Source organism: Lissotriton helveticus, chromosome 11 (assembly GCF_964261635.1).
Source record: "Lissotriton helveticus chromosome 11, aLisHel1.1, whole genome shotgun sequence".
Classification (NCBI taxonomy): Eukaryota; Metazoa; Chordata; class Amphibia; order Caudata; family Salamandridae; genus Lissotriton; species Lissotriton helveticus.
Genome location: NC_136072.1, coordinates 155,729,499 through 155,752,040, shown reverse-complemented (window position 1 = coordinate 155,752,040; position 22,542 = coordinate 155,729,499). Strand labels below are relative to the sequence as shown.

At 41.7% G+C, this 22,542-nt stretch overlaps 1 protein-coding gene across 12 annotated transcripts in view; it reads left to right on the top strand.

Annotated features, from left to right (window-relative positions):
- Positions 1–22,542, top strand: part of MECOM (MDS1 and EVI1 complex locus) — a 136,049-nt gene that overhangs the window by 87,507 nt on the left and 26,000 nt on the right. For all 12 annotated transcript variants that reach the window (XM_078665932.1, XM_078665939.1, XM_078665938.1 and 9 more), the window contains 2 exons: positions 1,566–1,592; positions 19,985–20,151. In XM_078665932.1, coding sequence (XP_078522058.1) covers positions 1,566–1,592; positions 19,985–20,151 — 194 coding nt within the window. The remainder of the gene's footprint in view (positions 1–1,565; positions 1,593–19,984; positions 20,152–22,542) is intronic.

Below are 22,542 nucleotides of genomic sequence, written 5' to 3'. Positions count from 1 at the left end.
ATCCTAAAAACGTTTTCATTTTGTTTCACCAGCAAGTTGTGTTCATCACCTTTAAGCCACCAAGCATACAATTGAATAAAAAGATGACCAGCATAATAAATGGCATAACAAGAGGCTGTAATTACATGTGAGATTAATAAGGATAAGTGAATTATTAAGCTTCTGTAAGGTAAGATAAGGAAGCAGCTTCAGGGCACTAACTGATGGTGCCACTAAATTAGGAGTGCTGACTTGACATCGCATTATCTTGTTTCAATGACTAGGGAGCAATCCAGTCTTGCTCACTGCATAATAATTGTGTAGGCTTTGTCGACTCTGAACTTCTATTTCTCCTTGGTGACATCGCTGGATAGTAGGCTCTCTGGACCCAATTCACAAAACCTATTTGTGCATGTACACATTTGTATCTATAGATTGAAAATTATAAATTTGAATCGGAATGGACCAGAAAAAAAAGCGACATTATTCGTTGTAATGAAGAGCCTCCTCTTGCCAGAGAATCGGTGCTCACCAGGGTTTGAGTAGGAGACACAACTATTCCTTCTTTTTATACCTTCCCAAATGCTTCCGTGAACGCTTGGAGGACCGGGCTTCGATGGTAACCACTCAGCCTCGGAGTTGTATAATAAGAGGATCTCCAAAGGAACTGTTTAATGCCTGAAACTATGGAGCTGCTGGAAAGTTGGTCTTGCTTTGGACCAGAGAAGATAGGGTCTTGGGTGAGTGGACATGTCTGGAGGATTGAGGTCTGTTTCTAGAAGCCAGGGGACAACTGTCTTGGCTCTGGAATCAAAATTGTGCCTGCGGATCTTGGGGGGGGGGGGGGGGGACCTACCTTTTATATGTAAGGCCAACTAAGATTAATTCAGAATCCAGTAACTGAGTTGAGAACAGAGGTCGCTGGAGCCATGATATCCCGGGGTGTATTGCTCCTGGCTGCAATAAAGATTTCCTCAAACTCTGTGGTTGATTTGTAAAGAAAAGATAAGTCCTGGGCTCTCATCTGGAGGCAGCTTGCACCATTTCTCCTGATAGTGCTCTCTAAAACAGAACCGACTACTAACCATGAAAGTGCGTAGAGTATGTGGCGTAATGGCCAAAGCTGGGGAACCATGCTCGCACCTCGGCGTCCGCTTAACCTATGATTCTGGGCAAATGACTTAAACTCCCTGTGCCTAACATAAATGAATGTGTCCTTACCTGGTGCTAATGAAAAGCGCTGGTGTTGATAAAGTGCCCGTGGTGAGCACCAGAAACCACCGGCTCAAATTAAGCACTGCTCAAACCACTATTTAAATATCCACCCCGTTCAATTTCGAATGTGTTGCACACTACCATAATATCATGCCATTCAGTTATGTTTTGACTTTCCTTATCTATTTATTTACATGTTGTGAACTCTCTGCTAATAATGACAATGAATTTTTTTAAGACTGTTCTACTGTTTGTACTGCTTCACCTACCTTAAAGACACTAACATTATGCAATATTCAGCTGAATTGTGCTCTGTTTAAGGAACCTTATGCCATTTGACCGACATTTATTGTATTCTTCATTGTTTTCAGTTCCAGTTGCCAGATCAAAGAACATGGGTAAGTTTCTAATTTATAGTTCCTACTTGTGTATGGTGTAAATATATTATTTTAATGGCCTCCTTTGACATGACACTGTACAACCGTTTTTCCATGTTTCTAGTGCTAATTTCATTCACATGGCTTCAGATTAGAAGATATGTTTAACTATCCCCACTGAGAGAAAAGCAAGTGATTAAAAATGGCAAACAAGCGTGTAAAGAATTCACCTGTGGTTCATTGGTTTGCTACAATTTATGAAAACAAAGTAACACCGGAGGTCACAGGTTGAAATCTGCATGGCTAACTTATTTTTGCATTCTTCCTGTCAACTCACAAGTTTCAGTGAAGATGCAAAAATGTGTAAAGGGACTCAATATTTCCAATATAGTTTTGTGTCTTGTATATGTTCAGCTATTACCATTATTGTATAGCTTGCCATAGTTCCACGTTTCTTTGCTTGATTTGTTTTGGTGTGTCATTTTCGATTTTCAAAATACCACAAGTGTTCCCATAAAACAAATGCGTGCAAATGTGATACGATGTTAAAAAGACTTGATCTATTTAAAACAGTAAGACCGTAATGTTTGAGCTACAATTAAATATATAGATTTCTGTATAATGAACAGTGACATGGGTTTCAGCATAGGTGTCAGAGCTGAACTGCAGGGTTAAAGGATAACAAGCGTTTCCTCTAATTAGTATATTTTCTTTTATTATAGCATCAACTCCTTCAAATGTTTGCACACCCTATTTTCTACTCGAAACTTTTTAATAATGTAGCTTTCTTGCTCCCAGTAGAAACACTAAACACCTTTTCTCAAAACGAATTTTCAAAGTATTTTTTCTAATCACACGATCAATTTGTATAGCTGTGGTCACATTTTCATAGTCTTTCTTCAGTTTTCACTGGCTCATGTACTTTTCATGGTATTCAAAGCATCGAATTGTGCTGCTTCACCGCCTAGTTAAATGAATCTCATAGTCGCATATTTTACAATTTATTGAATTAATGTTTTTTGTCTGAATTAAATTCACAATTCACTGGGTCATATAGATGCTAGCAAATGATCTGTGAATCTACCCGGTGGGCGATAAGCAGCGAGGTAGAGGACTTCCTATTTTTGATTTAATTTATTTAATGCAATTTTATATAGCGCAGACTTTACACAAAGCTGTCAGAGCGCTTCACAATGAAACCAAGTATGTTACATGACGGAATTTACATATTTACACTTTACAGATACAGTTACATATTTAGAGATCCGTGCCTGATTTGGAGGGGTCCCTGTGCTGTTAAGAGAGCTCCAGCATGAGCAATTTTCTCCTCATTTTCCCATGTGCAGGGATTTTTCTCCCTGTGCATGGGGCATTCTGGATTTATCCTGTCCCTTGTGGGCGTTCACAGGCAGGGAAAATGAGTGACAGCTGACCCACCTTCAATAGAGCGGAGAGCGGCTGACACTGGCCAGCGTTCCGTTGACGGATGAACCTTTAGGTCAGGGAGTTACCATTGGTGAAGCTCTCAGAGACTATGTTGATGGTTTACAGCGGTCCTCCCACCGAGTACCACAAAGGGATCCTTAATCAGTGCCCACAGTATACACAAAGTGAGTGCAGTGTCATTTCTTTGATATCCTACTTTTTTAAGAAGCATGGTGGTGGGGTTCTCCAAGCAGAATCCATGTGCTCCAAAGAAGTGATAGATTTAAATATAGTTGTAGTTAGATTTCTGTAATTGGCCCATACACATTTTTTTACTGTACCAGTTACAATCTGTTACTTATTCCTTGTGAAATCGCTTCTTACGTTTCATCAGGTTTATTCCGGAATATTAGCAATGGTCATGCAGAAAGTGACATTAACTTTGCATTCCAACCCATTGCTTGCACTTTATCCAGTACAGATTAAAAATATTTTGTCTGGTTAGTGGCTGAGAGTATTTTGTTTGTATAATCCCAGCATTTCCACTCAATCTATGAGCTACAGGCAATTTAATATTTTATCAGGATTCACATGTACCCAGCCAACATGACTTCTCTTGATTCAACGGTTCAAGCTGTTCTCTTCTGTGCATTCCTTTAACATCCAAAAGTCCAATACGATAAGTGAAATTATAAATTTGGCTTAAGCCCAAACCCCCCGTTGTTTTATGTGGAAAACCCCGACATCTCTATCAGAAGACTAACTAGGTAGCAAACTATATTAGCTGTTCTGTAGACAATGCTATACCACAAATCCTTCATTATCGAGGGAGGAGAATGGTCCCATACTGCAAATGAAAAGATTAATGGCCTAGTTGAGTTTGGTGGTCTGAGGACTGCCAAATTCATGGTGCCGCAGTGGTGGCGGTCCAGCACTGCTGCACCGCTGGTCCAACCGCAAGAATACAACTTGGGTGATCGGACCGCCATGGCACCACCCCAGTCACCAGGGATCAGAGATCCTTGGCGGTGGGCTGAGGGACGCAATATGCTTGGGGGTGCCCTGTGGCACCACCAAGCATATCATGACTTTCCACACCGCCAGCGGTCTCATGGAGGTACTTACTCCATTAAACTGCCGGGCGGTGAGGAAAGAATGGGGGCCCTCGATACCCCCCTCTTTGCCCTGTGCATGGAGGTGCATGCAGGGGGCACATGTTGTGCCCTCCTGAGTGCATGCATCCCATTCCTGCATGGCATGGCCTGCACAGTTCATTCCATTCAGGAGCATTCACTGGCAGTCACGCGGCAGTGCAGTTTAAGACTGATATGAGCCTTTAGGCTGCACCGCCGCGGGACCGCCTGGCTGCCTGCCAGACTACGATAATAATCTGTAATCTGGCGGGTGGGTAGTGACCCGGTTTGGCGTTGTGGAAGCGCGGGGGTGGCGTGGCAGCCTGTTCCCACACTGCCACACACTTAATAGGGTACTTAGAGTAGAAGATGCACCACCATAATGCAAATTGTGTATAGTCTCACGGGTGAGACATGCTCAGCCTACATTTTTTATTTTCTAAATAATTAGTGCCATTTGCTTGAACAGGGTTTAAACAAATACACTCTTAATGCTATAATTTATATATAAGTGCAAATGTCAAAAAAGCGCTAAGATGAGTTCCTGCAGCCCAATGGCTGCCTAGAAAACCACAACGCAAAACATGTTGACTTTTACATTTTTTTAAAAAGACACAACGCCTCAACAAACCCTGAATTAAAGAATGTTTCTTTCAGACTCTCTCAGTATCAGTCCAACTAGAAAACAGCAACCTTAAAAAAATATATTTACAAAACTGGATATTAACTTTGGAAAACAAATTTGGACCTATCAAATGTATTTTATACTTCTGTTAATCAAACTTGTACCTACCTAGGGCCTTGTTAAAAGTGCACAAAGTATGTCACTTGGAAGAATTTGTGGTGATCTTTGACTCAAACGTGTGCTATTTCAAATGAAAAGGTGAAAAATAAATGATTTTCTGTCACAAGTAGAAACTTTAAATGTTGCAATATGTGCTGGAAATGTTAAACCTTATAGCTCCTCACTTGATTGCACTGTGTATGTCTACAAAATCACTAGTTGGGATTCAACAATTTCAGAGGACTGAATGGGCAGATTGATGTAAAGCAGTGTAGGCACTTTTCTTCCTATAATCAGGAAACCATGTTCTGAATTCAAGGCATCCATTGATGCCTTCCAGAGTAGAGATCTTTACTGAACTAATCAACCTGTCATACATGATAGCAATGGCTTGTAGTCGAAATTACAGAACTGGAAACTAGTTCAGGTTACGTGATTTGGAGTCCATAATTCAGCGTATGTTTTGTACCGCCATGCCTGCGCATAAATATGCAGTTGCGTGGCTCATCGCTCGCCTGCTCCTTCTTGGTGAATGGTTGACTTCTGGATCAATGGTGGGACAGCATTCACCAATTTGATGTGACTCTATGCAACAAAGTTCCCCAAGGAACTCTTTGTTAAAACCTTGTTCTTTCATTTTGGAAAGTCAGTTGGGTATTTTATTACACCCGAGTGCATATGCCATTCATTTTCTGTAAAAATGAAAAATTAACAATATACATCTAATGGTAGGTTAAAAAAAAAAATTTTAAAGAGAGAATTGAAACCCTCACTAATATTTGAAATTGTAATGCTACAAAGGTCCTCCGACTGCTTGGCTCCTCCCCGTGAAGTCGTGTGTACCCACACCTACCGTTAAGGCCTTGTTTCATGGTAAAAAAATCCAGATAACTATGTTGCTGTATACTGCTTCCATTGAAGCCTTTACCGTGAATGACTGGATCGCAATCTGGTTATTCACTGCTGTGATGTCACAACATCGGTTAGCTGAGGTGATTAACCACTGTTGCGACGTCACACAGGGGAAGCACTCACTTTCTTTGTTCTGTCTCACTGGGATCTCTGGAGATCTGAATATGGCAGCAGAATGGTGGTGGTGGTCTCACCTGAATTCTCCCGCCTCTCCTGGTTCTCTACAGATCACAGGGCGATGGGAGAGTGTTGGTAATGCTGTTTTTGTGCCAGTCCCCTTCTCCTCTCAGCGCATGTCTGCAAAGGGCACTGAGTAGTAATTAAGCCACACTGACAAGTGGCTCTCACAGAGCCGCTCTCAGTACGGTTTTGATTATCCACTCCCAATGTGAGAGCGTATAGTGCAGCCTTGGGCAAGGAGTGGGTGGGAGCGCACAGAGGGTGCTTGAAAGGAGGCCTGGAAATTTTTTGACAATTTTTTTTTAAAGGGGAGGCTAGGTTAGGTATACCCATAGGGTGCTGTGGGTGTGTGGCACGAGGCTGGTATTTTTTTCAGTTTATGAGGGGATGGTTGGTTGTGCACAGGTTGAAGGGGTGGGTGGGAGGTAACGTTTTTATTTTATTTTTTATTTTTAAATACTTTTCTCTTTAATCCATGTTATTTATGACTCTTCAAATAAGCCTTTTCATTTTTGTTGAATCTGGGGCAGATGATTTTGGTAGTAAGGGGGCAGTTTGGTTAACTGTGCATAAGGGGGATGCTTTTCATCTCGGGGTTCCAAGTGACATCCTACACAACTTGAGGTTCATTATCTTTGTCCATTTGGTGTTACTCAAAATCCCGCCGCGAATAACATACCTACCCGATATTCAGTTAGTCACCTATAATTCTAGATGTAATAGTTGAGGGGGGTGTAAAATTGTGATTTGTCAAAATAACCTTTCTTAAGTGACAAACCTTACAATTGCGTACCTCGCATTTCCTTGTAAGAAAATTTAACAAAAATGCAAAAGTGAAAAATTTGAAATAAGTGAGTCTTTTCTCAAGAAACCCGTTCTTTTGGGTGTAACTCTTTTGGAGGTTAGATTTAATAGTTTAATTTTTGAGACACCAGACACTTCAAGAGAATGCAGTGCCCATTTTCTATGGGTTTGATCGCACTTTTATTTTTTAAGCCTGTGTATTTCCGTGCCCGTTATGTTTTGATTAAAAAAACCAAGATAAATGGCTGCATCATAATGGCAAATATTCTGCTATGTGAAATGTTTATCCATACTCCTTTTACCCGAGTATGGTAATGTCTACATTTTAGTGCCTAGGCTTGGGAATTGTGACTACAGAGTGGCTTGCGTCAGGGGAAGGTTAATGGCCACAGAGGGACCAGGGGAGGGTGAAACTGTTACTGTGTACAGACATCTGCCTGCAGATAACATCGACAGCTGTTACAGATGTAAATCGCAAATTACTGTTCTAGTGAAATACTGTCTTTCAGTGATCTGAGATTAGCACAAGATGGGAGGAAATGGTTATCCCTCTTCTCCTGGAAACAAATACACATTGTTGGCTGAACTGTTGTGTGCACTAAAAAAAATCACAGAAGCTGCAATTTGTAATAGTTTTAATTTGTAGCTAGGTGGTAAACTCATATTGTGGGCCAGACTCTCAAAGAAAAATTAGAAAGTAAAAAAACCAGGCATCCTTGATTTAATTTCCACTGTATGTGCAAGTTTAGTTTTCTGGGGATTCACAGAAAACCAGAATTGGTGGTCAAGCCTTTTACATCACTCCTAAAGCGTGGAATGACGTGCCACTACACATAAGAGACGCCTCCTCATTTCTTGAATTCCGTGAGAAGCTATAGACCTGTCTTTTCGAGTAGTCCCACTAGGCTCTAGCATTGGCTAGACTCACACTTGCTCAGCACCAGGATACCCCCTCGGGGTAATAGTGCGTCCTACAAATCTGCATAATATAACAGCAAAGCCCCAGGAACACCCATAAATATGTATATAAATCATAGATTCTGTGTGTCCAGCTCTTATTCATCTACACTTAACCATATGGATTGTCTGCAGATGTGCATTTAATGGGAATTTGTGCACTTAACATTTTTGTATTCGCTGGAAAGTGAAGTGACGACCGCATCAAGAGGGTGTGGAACATCATATGCCCAACACTTAATCCAACCAATTTGATGAAGTATAACTTTGTTTGCAATGTTCATTACAAATGTTGGGAAGTTCCCACAAAGTTGCAACTTTTTGGGTGGTCACACTTTTCCGAACGGCCACCCCCCTCACGACCCCTGGGAACACCAATGTGTGCTACCTCTGCCACATAATTTAGTGCTATGAATAATCTGAAAGTATTGTGGATCTTTCAAAAGGCTATGTGCCTGATTGATTACAACCTTGGTGGTGCTGCGCCGGCTTTGCGCCGGCAAAGCTGTGCATAGTCTGCCTGCCAGATTACAAATTCAACTTGTGTCTGGCAGGCTTTTTATTTTCGCTGTTCCCACAGCGGTGCCCTGAAAACAGGCACCACAGTGTGAATGCAAAAGCAGTTCCAGCACGGCATGGACTGTGAAGTCCATGCTGTGCTGGAACTTGGACTGAATGCAAACCGGGGGGCACATTTTGTGCCCCCCTGAATGCATCCCCCTAAATGCATCCCCATGACGATGGGGGTATGGTGGCCTTTGGGGCCCCTTTTTGTTTCCCCACCACCAGCCTTTTCATGGCGGGCTCACTGCCATGAAAAATGCAAAAGAATAGGGAGCAAAAAAAACGATACCAGTCAAGGGAGGACTTGGCCTGGCAGTTCAGGCTGGACTGTTCCCATTGGGCGCAGGGTCAAGACTAATTTGCATATGGCTGGGTTCAAACTGGAGTGGCATGGGGAGCAAAAAAAGATAGATTTAGACCCAGATCTCTGTACTGGGGTGAATGTATGACATTGTTCTGCATTCTGTCCATCAATTGTTCTTTTTGCATTTGTCACCCCGAGTGGAACAGGTATGCCCAGACTTGGGTTCCGTGCTCTCCATGTCGCTGGAGTCAATCTAGCCTGGCTGATGAGTGGTGAAACCCCGAAACCGGTCCTTGGATGCTTGTTTCCAGTCCAGGAAGGACCTGGCCTGGCCTGGCAGTTCAGGCTGGACTGTTCCCATAGGGAGCAGGGTCAAGACTGATTTGCATATGGCTGGGTTTAAACTGGAATGTCATGGGGTGCACATAAAGCAATGGATTTAGGCCCAGATCTCTGTACTGGGGTAAATGTATGACATTGTTCTGCATTCTGTCCATCAATTGTTCTTTTTGAACTGCCATGAAAAGGCTGATGGTGGGGAAACTCTTAATATGCTCTGTGGACCTCGGCATTCCCGCCTTGCATATTGTATACCCCTGTCCGCTGCACCACCGCCAGGCAGCGGCAGTTCCCTGGTGAAGCTGGCACAGCAGTGACAGTCTGAATGGCCGCCTCATAATATGGCAGCTGTAGGACTGCCACTGATGTGCAAGTGCAAGTCTGGCAGTCAAAGACCGCCATACTCGTAATTTGGCCCTATTTTGAATCTGCATATAGTTATGCCTCGTTTTCTTTTCTTAAACCTTCTAAGCTGAATCTGAGCTCACAGAAATTTATGACTCCGACTTTGTAATGAAGTGTGCTCAATAACCGCTTAGCTCAACACCTCAATTGTCTTTCACCCAATCTACACTGGAAGACACTAGATGATAATATATGGAATAAAATACCCTCTACTGTTTATTATATAGTTATTCCAAGTCACTGAGGTGTCCTGTAACAGTCTAGAGTAATGATGCAGCCAAGTAAGTTAATGAAGAACTTGCTTCTTGAAATTAAATGCACCAATGTGCAAATATTACCATTTTGCAAGAAACATAAGTAATTTAATGTAAGTCTCTTTCAAACATGGCTGTGGCTTAGAATAAGTGGCAGCATTAATACATACTCCTGCGGTTTTCTCTTAATCCCTAGCTGTGCAAAATATAAATGCACTGCCTAAAATGTATCCTTCTTGCAAAGTTTCAGTTTGGGGATATCTCAAAAAAGCATATTCTGCATTTCATTGTTCCAACGGCTCATCAGTTGTAATTTTGCTCCGTCACCTGTTTCACACTTTCTGTTGGCTCTGCCAAGCATTGTGGTGTCACCACTTAACTGTAATAAAGTTAAGAAGCTAAACCCCTTTCCTTATTACATCAGTGCAGTGATGTTACAACTAGACTGTGATATAGAAAATAGAAATAGCACTTAATGCACATATTGCTGACTTCCTTCAGTGGTTCCCAACCTGTGTTCCGGGACCCCTGGGGGGTCTACAAAACCTCCTCTGGGGGTCAGTGACTACTACGAAAATAGAATAGTATTAACCGATAAAGTATTTCAAAATAAAGAACCTAATGTACAATTGAAAATGTTAAAACATACTGTAAATGTGAAGGAATTTGAAATTGGAGGCTAAAAATTGAATTAGTATCCTCAGATTGATTCGTGGGAGCACTGCAGGTGCATCAAATAAAATATAGTATGGCCTCAATTAAACTCAGTTTCTATTAAAATGCGATTTAAAAAAAATATTGATGTGTTTGGAAATTAAATACAATGTCATCATTTGTGTATTTGTTAGATGAATGCTTTTATCTGTATTTTTGTGTATTGTTTTGTTCAAATCTGTGACAGTGCTTTGGCTGGCGTTCCCGACTTCTAATAAGGACTCAGTGGAGGGGATACCTGGATTCCAATAAGGATTTAGTTGCGTGTTCCGGGTTCCCGTAATGATTAAGTGGGGGTCCCCAGAAGTCAAAAGGTTAAAGAACCACTGTTTTACATAATTATATTGAATATACAAGGGATCCTTGCAAAGTCCAAATGCTGAGAGTAGTGTGAATTGTTTGACTATGCTAGTGCCTTGTGTGCTATAAAAGCAAAAAAGTCCAAATGCTGAGAGTAGTGTGAATTGTTTGACTATGCTAGTGCCTTGTGTGCTATAAAAGCAAAAAAGCAATCTCCTCACTTAGTCTGAAATAATGTCCCATGCTGGTAACAATGCTAAAGTAGTTTGTTTAATGCGCATAGGTATAATTATGTTTATTTTATTTTTTATTTATTTAGTTCACCTGTGTTTTTTGGACGAGGTCCTTGCTTGTAGCCACATGTGAATCCTCTGCGGACTGAAATGCAATCCTAGATATCCGTTTAGGAAAGAACATTTTAATTAGATGTAATCTCCAACATATAGATTGCTCTGCACCCAACTCCAGAGATCTCCCCTCTCTCTATTGCTGTTTAATGGGAACATTTGCTCAATGACACTGGTCTTAAAGCGATATCTGGCATGCTCCCGAAAGTATCGCCATGGTGACTAAAAACATTTTACTGCACGGCGGCCAAGTCAAGCATTGCAGAGTGCCAGTTCCCCATATTCCAACGTGGGAAGGAGCTTCCTTTCTCCATTGAGATAAAAGATGCTACCTCTGGGGAGCAAACCTGACTCGCCTGCCTGAGAAAAGATACTACGTCTGGATGGCAGATCAGACCTGCCTGCGAAAATGTGCTATTTCTGGGGAGCAATCCTGACCCACCTGCCTGAGAAAAGATCTGGGAGCAGACCTGACCCACCTGCCTGACAAAAGATGCTAGGTTTAGGTAGCTCACCTGACCCGCCTGAGAAAAGATGCTACCTTTGGGTAGAAGACCGGACCCGCCTGAGAAGAGGTGCTACCTCTGGGCAGTAGACCTGACCCGCCTGAGAAAAGATGCTACCTCTGGGTAGTAGACCTGACCCGCCTGATAAAAGGTGCTACCTCTGGGTAGTAGACCTGACCCGCCTGAGAAAAGATGCTTCCTCTGGGGAGCAACCCGGACAACCTGCCAGAGAAAAGATCTGGGAGCAGACCTGACCTGACTCGCCTGAGAAAAGATGCTATCTTTGGACAGTAGCAAAAACAACAGTTGATGGACTGAATGCAGAACAATGTCATACATTCACCCCAGTACAGAGATCTGGGCCTAAACCCAGATCAGTTGACTGGGGGTGAGTGTTTGTATTGTCAACGCTCCGTCCATCACCACCTTTGGTTTTTCTTTACCGTTGGACAGTAGACCTGACCTGCCTGCCTGAGAAAAGATGCTACCTCTAGGTATTAGACCTGACCCGCCTGAGAAAAGAGGCTACCTCTGGGTAGTAGACCTGACCCGCCTGAGAAAAGATGCTACCTCTAGGTAGTAGACCTGACCCGCCTGAGAAAAGATGCTACCTCAGGGTAGTAGACCTGCCTGCCTGAGAAAAGATGCTACCTCTGGGTAGCAAACCTGACCTGAATATATGACGTTACAACGTGGTCCGTACAAAGACCGCGTTGTTACCACGTGTACCATTACAATGCAGGGTATTACAATGACTTGCTGTTAGGGGGGGCGCTGGAGTTTGGAATAGTATAATTTACTATTCCAACTCCAGTCTGTGCAACAGTAGGCAAGGTGTTTGATTTAAAATTCAACACCTAAAGTCCCCTACAGCAAGTCGTTGTAATGACTTGCGTTGTAATGGTATGCGTAGTAACAATGCGGTCGTCGTACTGACCGTGTTGTAATGGCACCACGTTGTACCGACAGCGTTGTAAATGCTGTTTCCCCCTGACCCGCCAGCCTGAGAAAAGATGATGCTACTAGGTAGTAGGTCTGACCCGGCTGCCTGAGAACCCACACAACCATATTGTACAATGCTAACCTATGGTTTGTACCAAAAATCAGTGCAGTGGTCAACTAAGTTAGCTTACAGCCGTCCACACTCTGGAAAAAGTTGTGGATCCTTCACACTGAGTGTCGCTTAATGGCACAACCGGACACACCAGCCTCAAGCCTCCCAAAATGCTCACTTTTAGGTTACAAAGGCTACAGAAGAAGACCGCCAGCAAGCACTTGGGTATGTGGAAACCAAGTCATGGAAATGAGCCCTGAAAATACTCCCCAACCTGCCTGTGGAGTCAAACATTAAATTAAAGCTTCTATGCGATGGGTATAAAACCTGATGTAAGAATTGTAATATGTAAATCTTGTCCCACAGCTATGTGCAGGACCGGCTTCAGGGCAGTGCGACCGGTGCAGCCGCACTGGTGCAGACCTACAGGGGAGCGCTGACCTTAGATGGGTGCGCAGTGTTTAACAATAACTTACGATCTAAAAGCAGCTGATGCAGAGTTCCTTGTGTGTCCAGATTTTAAGCAGAATCAAAATGTCAAGATGGAGAGATTCATCGAAATTTCGTCTAGTGGCAGTTTTGACTCGTCATAAAGTAGCACAGAGGGTTATTATGCCTGCTGCAAAGAACAGTTCTGTATTTAAAGTGTATAGCTGAGTGGATTAGTAAAGTAAGCCATTACCAGAGCTTTAAAAAATATGAAATGTATGTGAGGGAGGGGCTATGGAGAGATGAGGGGCCCCTTTGCTGGGTGGTACCGAGGAGGTCATGGTGGCGCTAAAAGATTGTCGCACCGGGCTCCACCAGAGCTAAAGCTGGCCCTGACTATGTGCCATAGGCATCCTCATTTCATCCATCTCATCTGATTAGTTTTGTGTGTGTACATATTTATTTTATGAACACTAATACTTGAAGGCTTCTTGGCGCTGTCTGATTCTATTTTATTCTACATGATTTCAAGCATGCCTTCTTTCATATGAAAGAGCAAGGCACCAAGCCATGATTTAACACTTTTGCAGGAAGGGGGATGACATGACCATGTTTTATAAGAAATAAAATACTCTCTGGAGTATGTTAAAAGGATACTTGCAAGTCATCCCAGAGTTCCATAACCTTATAAAAGAACCAAACCTTCGGCCTCGCTCCTCTATATGGTCCCAGAACTCCTTGGCGATTTGCAATATCCTTAATCAGCGACTAGAAGTATTTTGCCTATTTTCTGATGACCAGAAGGCAGCAATGCGCCCACTAGGTCTTCAGAAACCTAATATATAAAGCGTGCCATGTGCCCTATCTGGGCTTGAAATGGCTTTGCGTACGCCCACAGAAGCCAAGATACAGGGCAGGATGGATGGCAGTCCAGAGGCACAGACCTTGAAAGGCACTGAACCTTTGTATGAGGAAAGAACCCAACTCAGTGTTTCAGAAAAGGCACTCACTCAGTATGAACTTTGATTGACAGTGATTATCACCAATGGTAGCAACCGAGGAATACTGGATTGAGATCTGCATCCTGCATTTGGGTTGAACCCAAAAGCTCTCTTTTTCAGCCACCCTTGTATACCACTTAAATGGCTGAAAGCTGATTTGCAGCCCTTTATAAAAACTGCCTGAAAGGTGAATTTTTTTTATTTTTTAGAAATCTTTTTATTGAAATAAAACAAGAGAAAAACATTCGCATCGGGTGAACAACAATTGACATCATTTTGAGGTTTTGGTTGTCATTCCAATAAAATCAGCAATTACCACTCATATGGAATTCGGGATCACGGGGATTCCGGTGGGTCTACTTCCCTTTGCTGCCTCTGGGGCGTACATAGATCGCCTCGATAACTATTCCATGCTCCCCATATCTTCCCCCATTTCTCCGGACAACCCCTGGCTACAAACACTGCCCTTTCCCTAAACATGCACCAATCTAGATCTTCAGCCCACTTAGTAATCCGGGAAGGTGAATCATTTTGAGAAACTCCGCCCTGTTGTCTTTATTATGAAAAAAGTCAAGTCAGTGCACAATTTGATTTCACTGCTCAGGTTGTGGTTTATTTTCTTTTTGCATTTTTAACCACGCCAACCTTAAAAAACTTGCCAAGCAAGCAGTCGCCGTCATAGAAAGCTGATTTCCAGGTAGAACTGAAATACCCGTTTGCTTGAAAGTTATAACCAGAAGAATTGTGCAGTGTTTGTTCTGAAACAGGCTGGTTTCAGAGAATGCATTTGTCACAGTTCTGAATCTTTCTCATAGTGCGAACTTAGTTTGAATAATAAAAAAAAAAACAACCTTGTAGCAGCTAAAGCTTTAACACGACGGGCAACTCTGTCTCTGTTTATGTATCTCTAGCTACTATGAGCCAGGCTTTTTATCCTTTGCATTCTGGGACTTCTAGACTACCTGATACCATTATAAAACCTGGACCACAAGTCCCAGACTGCCGAGGAAAAACTTGGATTGGAGCAGCTAATGGAGTCTAGAGGTGGGAAAATTAGCATGTATGATACAATGTGTATTTGTAAAGTGCACGTACACCCAAGGGTATCTTGACGCTACGTAACAGATGTTTATTGTTACCTGACTCAATGGTACTCATTTGATCGGCCTCAGAAGGATGAAAGGCTGAGTGGACCCACCGGGATTTGAACCTGTGACCATGAGGTTGAACACAGGCCCCTACAGTGGAAGCCTTAGGCCACTAAGCCACCAGACACGGCTTATTGATGGGTGTAGGTAAAACATACGTAGAGACTGGTATACAGAAGCCAGGTGGACACAATCAGACAGTGTTTCACATTCCACTGTAGAGTTGAATGTTTACATTACACACGTGCAATGCACACGTTTATAATTTCAGGCAGGTTGAGATTTCGTTTTTTTTTCTTGCCCAGAATTGCAGATCTCGTTTGGTCAGATTCCGGGATTGGAAGCCACGTTTCGGGATCCTTAAAGTCCGAAATTCATTCCCTGTACCTGACCGTGCTTAATTTGAGCTGGTAGTTGAAGGTGGGGGAAAACCAAAGGTGGTGATGGACGGAGCGTTGACAATACAAACACTCACCCCCAGTCAACTGATCTGGGTTTAATCCATCACCGTTCTTTAGCTCACTCCGCCACCCCAGTTCAGACATGGCCATATGCAAATCAGTCTGACCCTGTGCCTCATGGGAACAGTCCAGCCCGAACTGCTAAGCCATGTCTTCCCTGGACCGGAATCAAGCTTCCCAGTTAAAGGTGGGGCCCACCGGCACTCCCTTTTGGGCACCTGTTTTCCTCATCCGGCAATGACCAGGGGACTTCAGAGAACCACACACAAGGGGAAAGGCCGAAGCAAAGAAAGACGGAAAATCAGTGTCAAAGACAGAAAGCAAGAATGGAAAAGAACCTGATAGAGTGAGGAAAATGGGTGGGGCTGTCTGGTGATGGAAGAAGGAAGCATAAGGTGGAATCAAGACTAGACAGACAGCCTTGGTATTCAGCAGCCCCAAAATTCCATAACACTGTCTGGCATCTGAGCAAAACTTTGGGCACCGACACCTAGTCTTTTACAAATTAAGCCCTGCAAACTGGTTTCCTACACAAGTATATATTTCAGCTCGTTTCCAAAAATATATGCCATCATAACCCCGTGTCATTTCTAATCCGCCTCCCATGGCACAGGTCATTTTCCATTCAACCATTTGCTTCTCACAGTACTAGAAATAAACAAAATTATTTCGTGCTGAGTACAATTAAAATGGTGGGACGCGACAGACCTTATTTAACACCCTTTCTAAGAATTGATTTTTTAGAAATGTATAAATGAGTACGGATCGCTGTAGAGTCAAAAATGGTAATGGCTCGGCTTCGCGAATGGGCGGATAATGGCGGCGCTCCCTGCTGGGACCGCATTACCTGTTATCCGAGCAGCATCATCATTACACAGCTCTGCCCTGTGATCAGTACATGCCAGCACCCTTCATATTGATAAATGTGCTGTCGCCTCGCATCTGTGGGGAATGTTTTAGCAGCTGAGTGATGGAGAAGCGAGCCCGCCAGTCTGCAGCCCCGACCGCTTCCCAAGGCGCGCGCATGTGTCGCCTGACAAGTAAATGTTTCTTGACTTCCCCGCGAGATAAATATATATATTTTTTCTCAGCTGCTGATGAAGGACGCTTGGCAAATTGGCAGTGGGACCCTGTGCGTTGCAATTTGTAGATCGCATTAAGAGACGGAGCATGAAATTACAGGGCAGACTACAGGTTACACGAAAAACAAAGGTTACCCCAAGAAGAGTAGTCATTTGGAGAAACGAGCAAGGGTCTAAAGCATCAACAAGCATCCAACGCGCTATTTCGACTGATGGGCAAGCTGTATTTCCAACACACCATGCATGATCTAGAACCCTGAATTGAAAATATTTTTCAGTATACATCCGTCTTCTCTTTTTCATGATCAGAAATATTAAGTTGAATCTTAATATTAAATTTTTTTCCATAGCGCTTCATGCTACATTTTTACCTTTTCTAAGCACTGCAAATTGCATGTGTTTACATTATCTAATTAGATGGCAGCCAATTTCCTACCACAAAATAATTAAAAACTGTGTCAGTATTGTAAGGTGTAAGCTCAAAGCAGTTTTTTCTTTCTGTCAAGTGCTCTGAAGTCATTGAAAGGGGGCATACCACTTTATAAAATAAAAAAAAAATACCCTTGTGTCCTTAAAATAACCACATTCCTCAGTGATCAGCTTTTAACTCCCTGGACTATCCTTTTGGATTTTGTGGAAGTATTTCATGTGCAAATGCTCGACTTGAAGCTTCACCGCAATAATTTTTTTTCCAGTTCGTGAAACATGGACACAAATGTGACCCTCTTAAAAGATGGTGCATTGCTTTTGTGAGCAAAGGGACAGGAATAACCATTGTACACAGACAAGGATCACATACTGATATCAGGCTTTACAAATCGATATGAAATGTATTTGGTGGTCAAGCTGCTTCCTGTATGAGCAACAATAAATTCACTAGGTGCAGTTGTGAAAATTTAAGATGGGAAGGATGTGGCCTAACGGCCAGCGCTGCGGACTTTGTTGCGGGGGAACCAGCAGCCTGATTCATCAATCTCCCGTTTTGCGAGCCCCTAATAGCGATTCATAAGGAATCGCTATTAAGGACTTGCAAAACGGGATTCATGTAGAAATTGCATAAAGAATTGCGATTCCTACACATTCCTTATTTGCGATTAGCAAATTGCTAATCGCAAATAAGGAATAACTCCCCATTCATTCCTATGGGCCAAATGGCCCATAGGAATGAATGGGGAGTATTCCTTATTTGCGATTAGCAATTAGCTAATCGCAAATAAGATAGCGATTTAAAGGGTGCCAGGGGTGTCCAAAGGACACCCTGTAGCACCCCTTAAATGCAAATTGAAACAGGTGTTGCGCACACACATGTCCAAAGGACATGTGTGTGTGCAACATGCAACTTAGAAAAATGCTTTTAAAAGCATTTTTCTAAGTTTTCGCTATTTATCACGAGGTTTGACCTCGTGGTAAATAGCGGGCCGAAATAGCGAATTTGCAATTTTTAAATGGATGATGAATTGCATTTAAGGAATCTCAAATAGAGATTCCTTAAATGTAATTCCCCGCAAAATAGCGAAATCGCTATTACCGATTTTTGCATTTGGGATGATGAATCCCAAATGCAAAAATAGCGCTCGCAAAGGGCCAGATTCTCAGAATCTGGCCCTTTGCGAGCCGATTTCGGCTTGATGAATCAGGCTGCAGGTTCGAGTCTCGGTATTGCCTCAGCATCCTGTGATTCTGGGCGAATCACATAATCTCCCCGTGCCTACCAAAAAATGAATGTGTCCTTTTGTAATGTAACTGGTGCTCATGTAAAGTGCTCCAATACTGACTAGTTTATTACTAGTTCGTGCTATATAAAACTGCCCACATTTTTTTTGTAAAAACCATTTGCGCCCAGCTTGCTTCCAGCGGACAGGATCCATGCTAGACTCTCGCAATGTTCATTTCAGATTCATTGTAGTAAAACTAAATAGAAACAATTGGCTTAGCCCTGATTATCCTCAAATCCTGGCATTGCTGCAGCCCGTCTGCAGAGCAAACCTCCATTTTGTAATCACAAAGCACAATGTAGTCTTGCATTGGGCAATGTCTCTAAAAATTAATTGTCACTTAAAATGCTATTGCTCAAGTCTGCTACCGGTCTCGTTGTAGCCAAACGTCTCCCAAACAAAAAAGCAAACACTGAATGACATATGTACACTCCACATATTGCACGCTGACGCTCTTTTGTCAGTAGAACAGGCTCCCCGATGGAGATCTGCAGTGAGCATAAAATTGAAGGTTATGGAAATTTATGACGTTGACGTGTTCAACCTTAAGCGACATGCTAACTAACTACAGGCTTACATTTTGTATGCTTTGCGTGTTAGATTCCAACAAACAGCAATGGCGTTTTATTTATTTATTTAATTATTTTATTTTTTAAATCTGCTGTTATCAGTTTTACTGATATGCGTCATATGTATTTGGGGCCTGCTGGATGTACGTAGCAGATGCTCAATATACTTGAGATTTACTGAATGTATTTACAGTATGCAAAACGAGTGTGGGATGACCTCACATCCACCACGCGGTCGCCCCTTACTTCAGCTCAGGCAGAGACTAACTACCTCAACCCTCCCCCTTTTTATTTTTGTTTTTATTTTAGTAAATTGTTCCTCTTAACCCAGTTTGTCAATTACCTTTTCAGGTGTAATGTTACATGATGTAGTCCTGACAATGTAGTGGGGTGGGCCACTGAATAGGTTTGCAATACAGTGAATGTATTTGGGGTACTTTGACTCTATGGGAGATATTTTGACTGTTTGAGATGTTTTTAATGCATTTTGGAAAGTCTTCAATGTATTTTCTGTATTCTAGAGTGTATTTGATTTATCAGGAGAGTTCTTGACTATATTAGATGCATTCTAGAATGTATCTTTTGCATTGTTGAATGTATTCTGAAAGCAATCATGGTATTCTCATGTAGTTGGTTATCTCACAATATTTGCTATATGGAAGTAACGTAAACATGTGTTTGGACGTACACGTGAGATTGTTCTTGAATGAGTAATGCCATTGAATATATTACAATAAAAATATGAAAGGAGGTATACCCCAGAAATATCCAGTATATAGCAAAGTTGTAGCCGCCCCCCATTTCAGAATGCAACATCTTGGCACCAAAAAACATACTAAGTCTTTTTCAATTCTTTACTTTTCCTAAATTTTCGGAGAAAAATGTCAGAATATGGCAGTTTCCATATTGCAGTAGCACTATAATTCCATATAGATTGTGGAAATACATCGTATAAATGCTGATAAAATAACATTTCAACTTCAGAAACTGTTATAACCTCATCACCATATTCTTGTGTTGTTTTAGATGTCGGCAATTGAAAATATGGCAGAAAAGCTTGAAAGTTTCAATGCTCTGAAACCAGAAGCGAGTGATTTCATCCACTCTGTCCCTTCCATGTATAACTTCAGAGCTCCGCCCGCCACGCTGCCAGAGAGCCTTCTGAGGAAAGGCAAAGAACGTTACACTTGCAGGTAATCCTACCTTATGCACTTTTGTGAAATGTACTTCCTAGAGAATTTTTGTTTTTAATCATTAAAATGTATGAGGAGTTTGAAATGAAGAATTTTCCCAAATCTGCAACCCTTTTCAAAAATATTATTTTCCTGTTCGTACCGAAATCCAGTTTTACTTCCTGGCAAATGTTGTCTTTTAGACTAGTTTATTTGTAGTCTGCTGGTGTAAGGCTCTGTAAATATGCTTCATACAATCCTGGCTGATAGTCTGATTTTGAACGAAGGTTCATTCTCCAAGGCCCTCTCCGGCCAACAAATGTGAGTAATTCTCAGTTAGCTGAGCCTTGGTTAGATAGTGCTTACCCAGACTGCTACCCTGGACATGTTTGGGTGAGACACAAGATTGTCGGCACTCTTCTGCCCCTCCAAAACAATTCTGTTAAGGTTCACCTCATATCACCCACTGGTTTGTTGCCCTCCACAAAAGTCCAGAATGGTATTTTAGTTCCCAGAGACCCTTGTTGTGTACTGTAAATGAGGTACTATCCTTCTGCCATCTGTCACTTTCAATTTAATTAGGGAATGACCTTCCAGCAAGGAAACACAAGGACATTTGCAAAAGCAAGCAATGTTCAAATGAACGATGCTTACTCTGCTACCATTGACTTGGCATGGGACTCCTGCAGGACATAGATTTGGCCTAATGTGCTTTGCTCTCTTCTTGATCACATTAAGATGTTTACTGCTGTCCTATTGCCTGAGAGGGAACAATATGTACAGTAGTAGTTGAATGTCATTCTGTGTGTTTGTGCGAACCTGAATTTAATCAAATTCCCACCTAGAACATTAACAAGTGTACATATAAACAGTCTTTTAGTCAGAATTTTTTGGGAATCTCAATGACAGTCCAGCCACAAACAACAAGGTGGCCATGCTGGGAGACGCACTAATGGTATTTGAGAAATGTCCTTCCAAGTTTTGTAAGGTCTCAGAGTTCATCTTCATGTAGGAGTTAATAATCATGCATTTTGTATGCATCATACCCTTAAGTAGAAGGAATCACTTTTCTTGGCCATCAGGGTTGCAATAGAGGTACTGATATGCAAAAGGCAGGCACTCTTGAAGGTACTTGCTAACTTTGAAGGAAATCAACAATTTACAAAGACTTGGTTTAGTATTTGTTTTAATAATTTTTCTTTTTTATACTGCTTCTCCTTCATTTCGCGTTGTAAATCACCTGTTATTTATTTCTTTTTCTTTGAAAATAATAAAAATATATATAAAAAAATAATAAATTATTTGTAGTTTCTGGAAAACAGTATTGCATTGCTTAATGTTGGCTTTTCACTGCCCCAGGCCAAATAGATTCCACAAGTCATTTTCGATAGGGATCCTATACAAATACTTTTTATCTAACTAGTGTTTCAGTGAATAACCTTACATAGTTCATTTCTGATGTTACATCTTATTGTGAAAGACTTCTTTCCACTTCCTGCTCTCCACTGGTTTGTAATAAGTGCAGATAACTGGAAATTGACCGAAGAGATTTAAGTACAACTATTCTAAGAACTAACTGGTTTATCTCTTCTAGGCAAGGAAAGGTTGCTCACCCATTGTTGTAGCTTCTGCATCCATAGCTCTAAGCTCCATAAATATATAATTCTTAGCATCTACTGCATTAGTTCAAGTTTAGTGAAACCATTTACCTACTGGCCGAATATTGTTCTTGAATAGAGGGGAAAACACAGAGGTGTCTGAGGGTGCAATTGCCTAGTCAATTCTTCTTTTCTTCTGTATCCTGCAAGGCAAGTGATCATTTGAGTCTCCTTCAGCATTATATTTTTTGTCATTATTAAAAACCCCAGCAGCAATATGAACGGTGGTAACTGCAATTAATTATCTAGGCCTGATGATGACCATGTCTGAATCCAGGCTATTGATGTTGAAACGTCACCAACTAATGTACAGACGGACCTTTCCTCTGTATTATTTGGAACTGTTTAATCCCTCTAAGGCAATATGCTATTCTTTGCATATATGCAAATAATTGCTTTACGCCATTGTTTACACCCTATATAATTGAGTGCCTAGTCATTTTATCACTACACCTTCTGCACCTCAAAGCTACAGTTAAAATGTAACTCTACATATTGATTTTTTTTAAACATATGCTTCTCTTTTAATAAAATTTGAGATTAAATATCCCACAGGGCTCCTCATTCATTGGCACTGTAAAATTGAAATTGTATTAGTCCCATTTGGAACAATTGTTAAAAATAATTTTGGACAAATGTAATCAAAGTTTATATTTTGATTTCCCTTATGATGTGAATAAAGAACAGCGGGTCCCTCTGTTGCATACATCACTTCTTCATGAAGAAAAAACAAAGGAATCACAAAATTGCAACC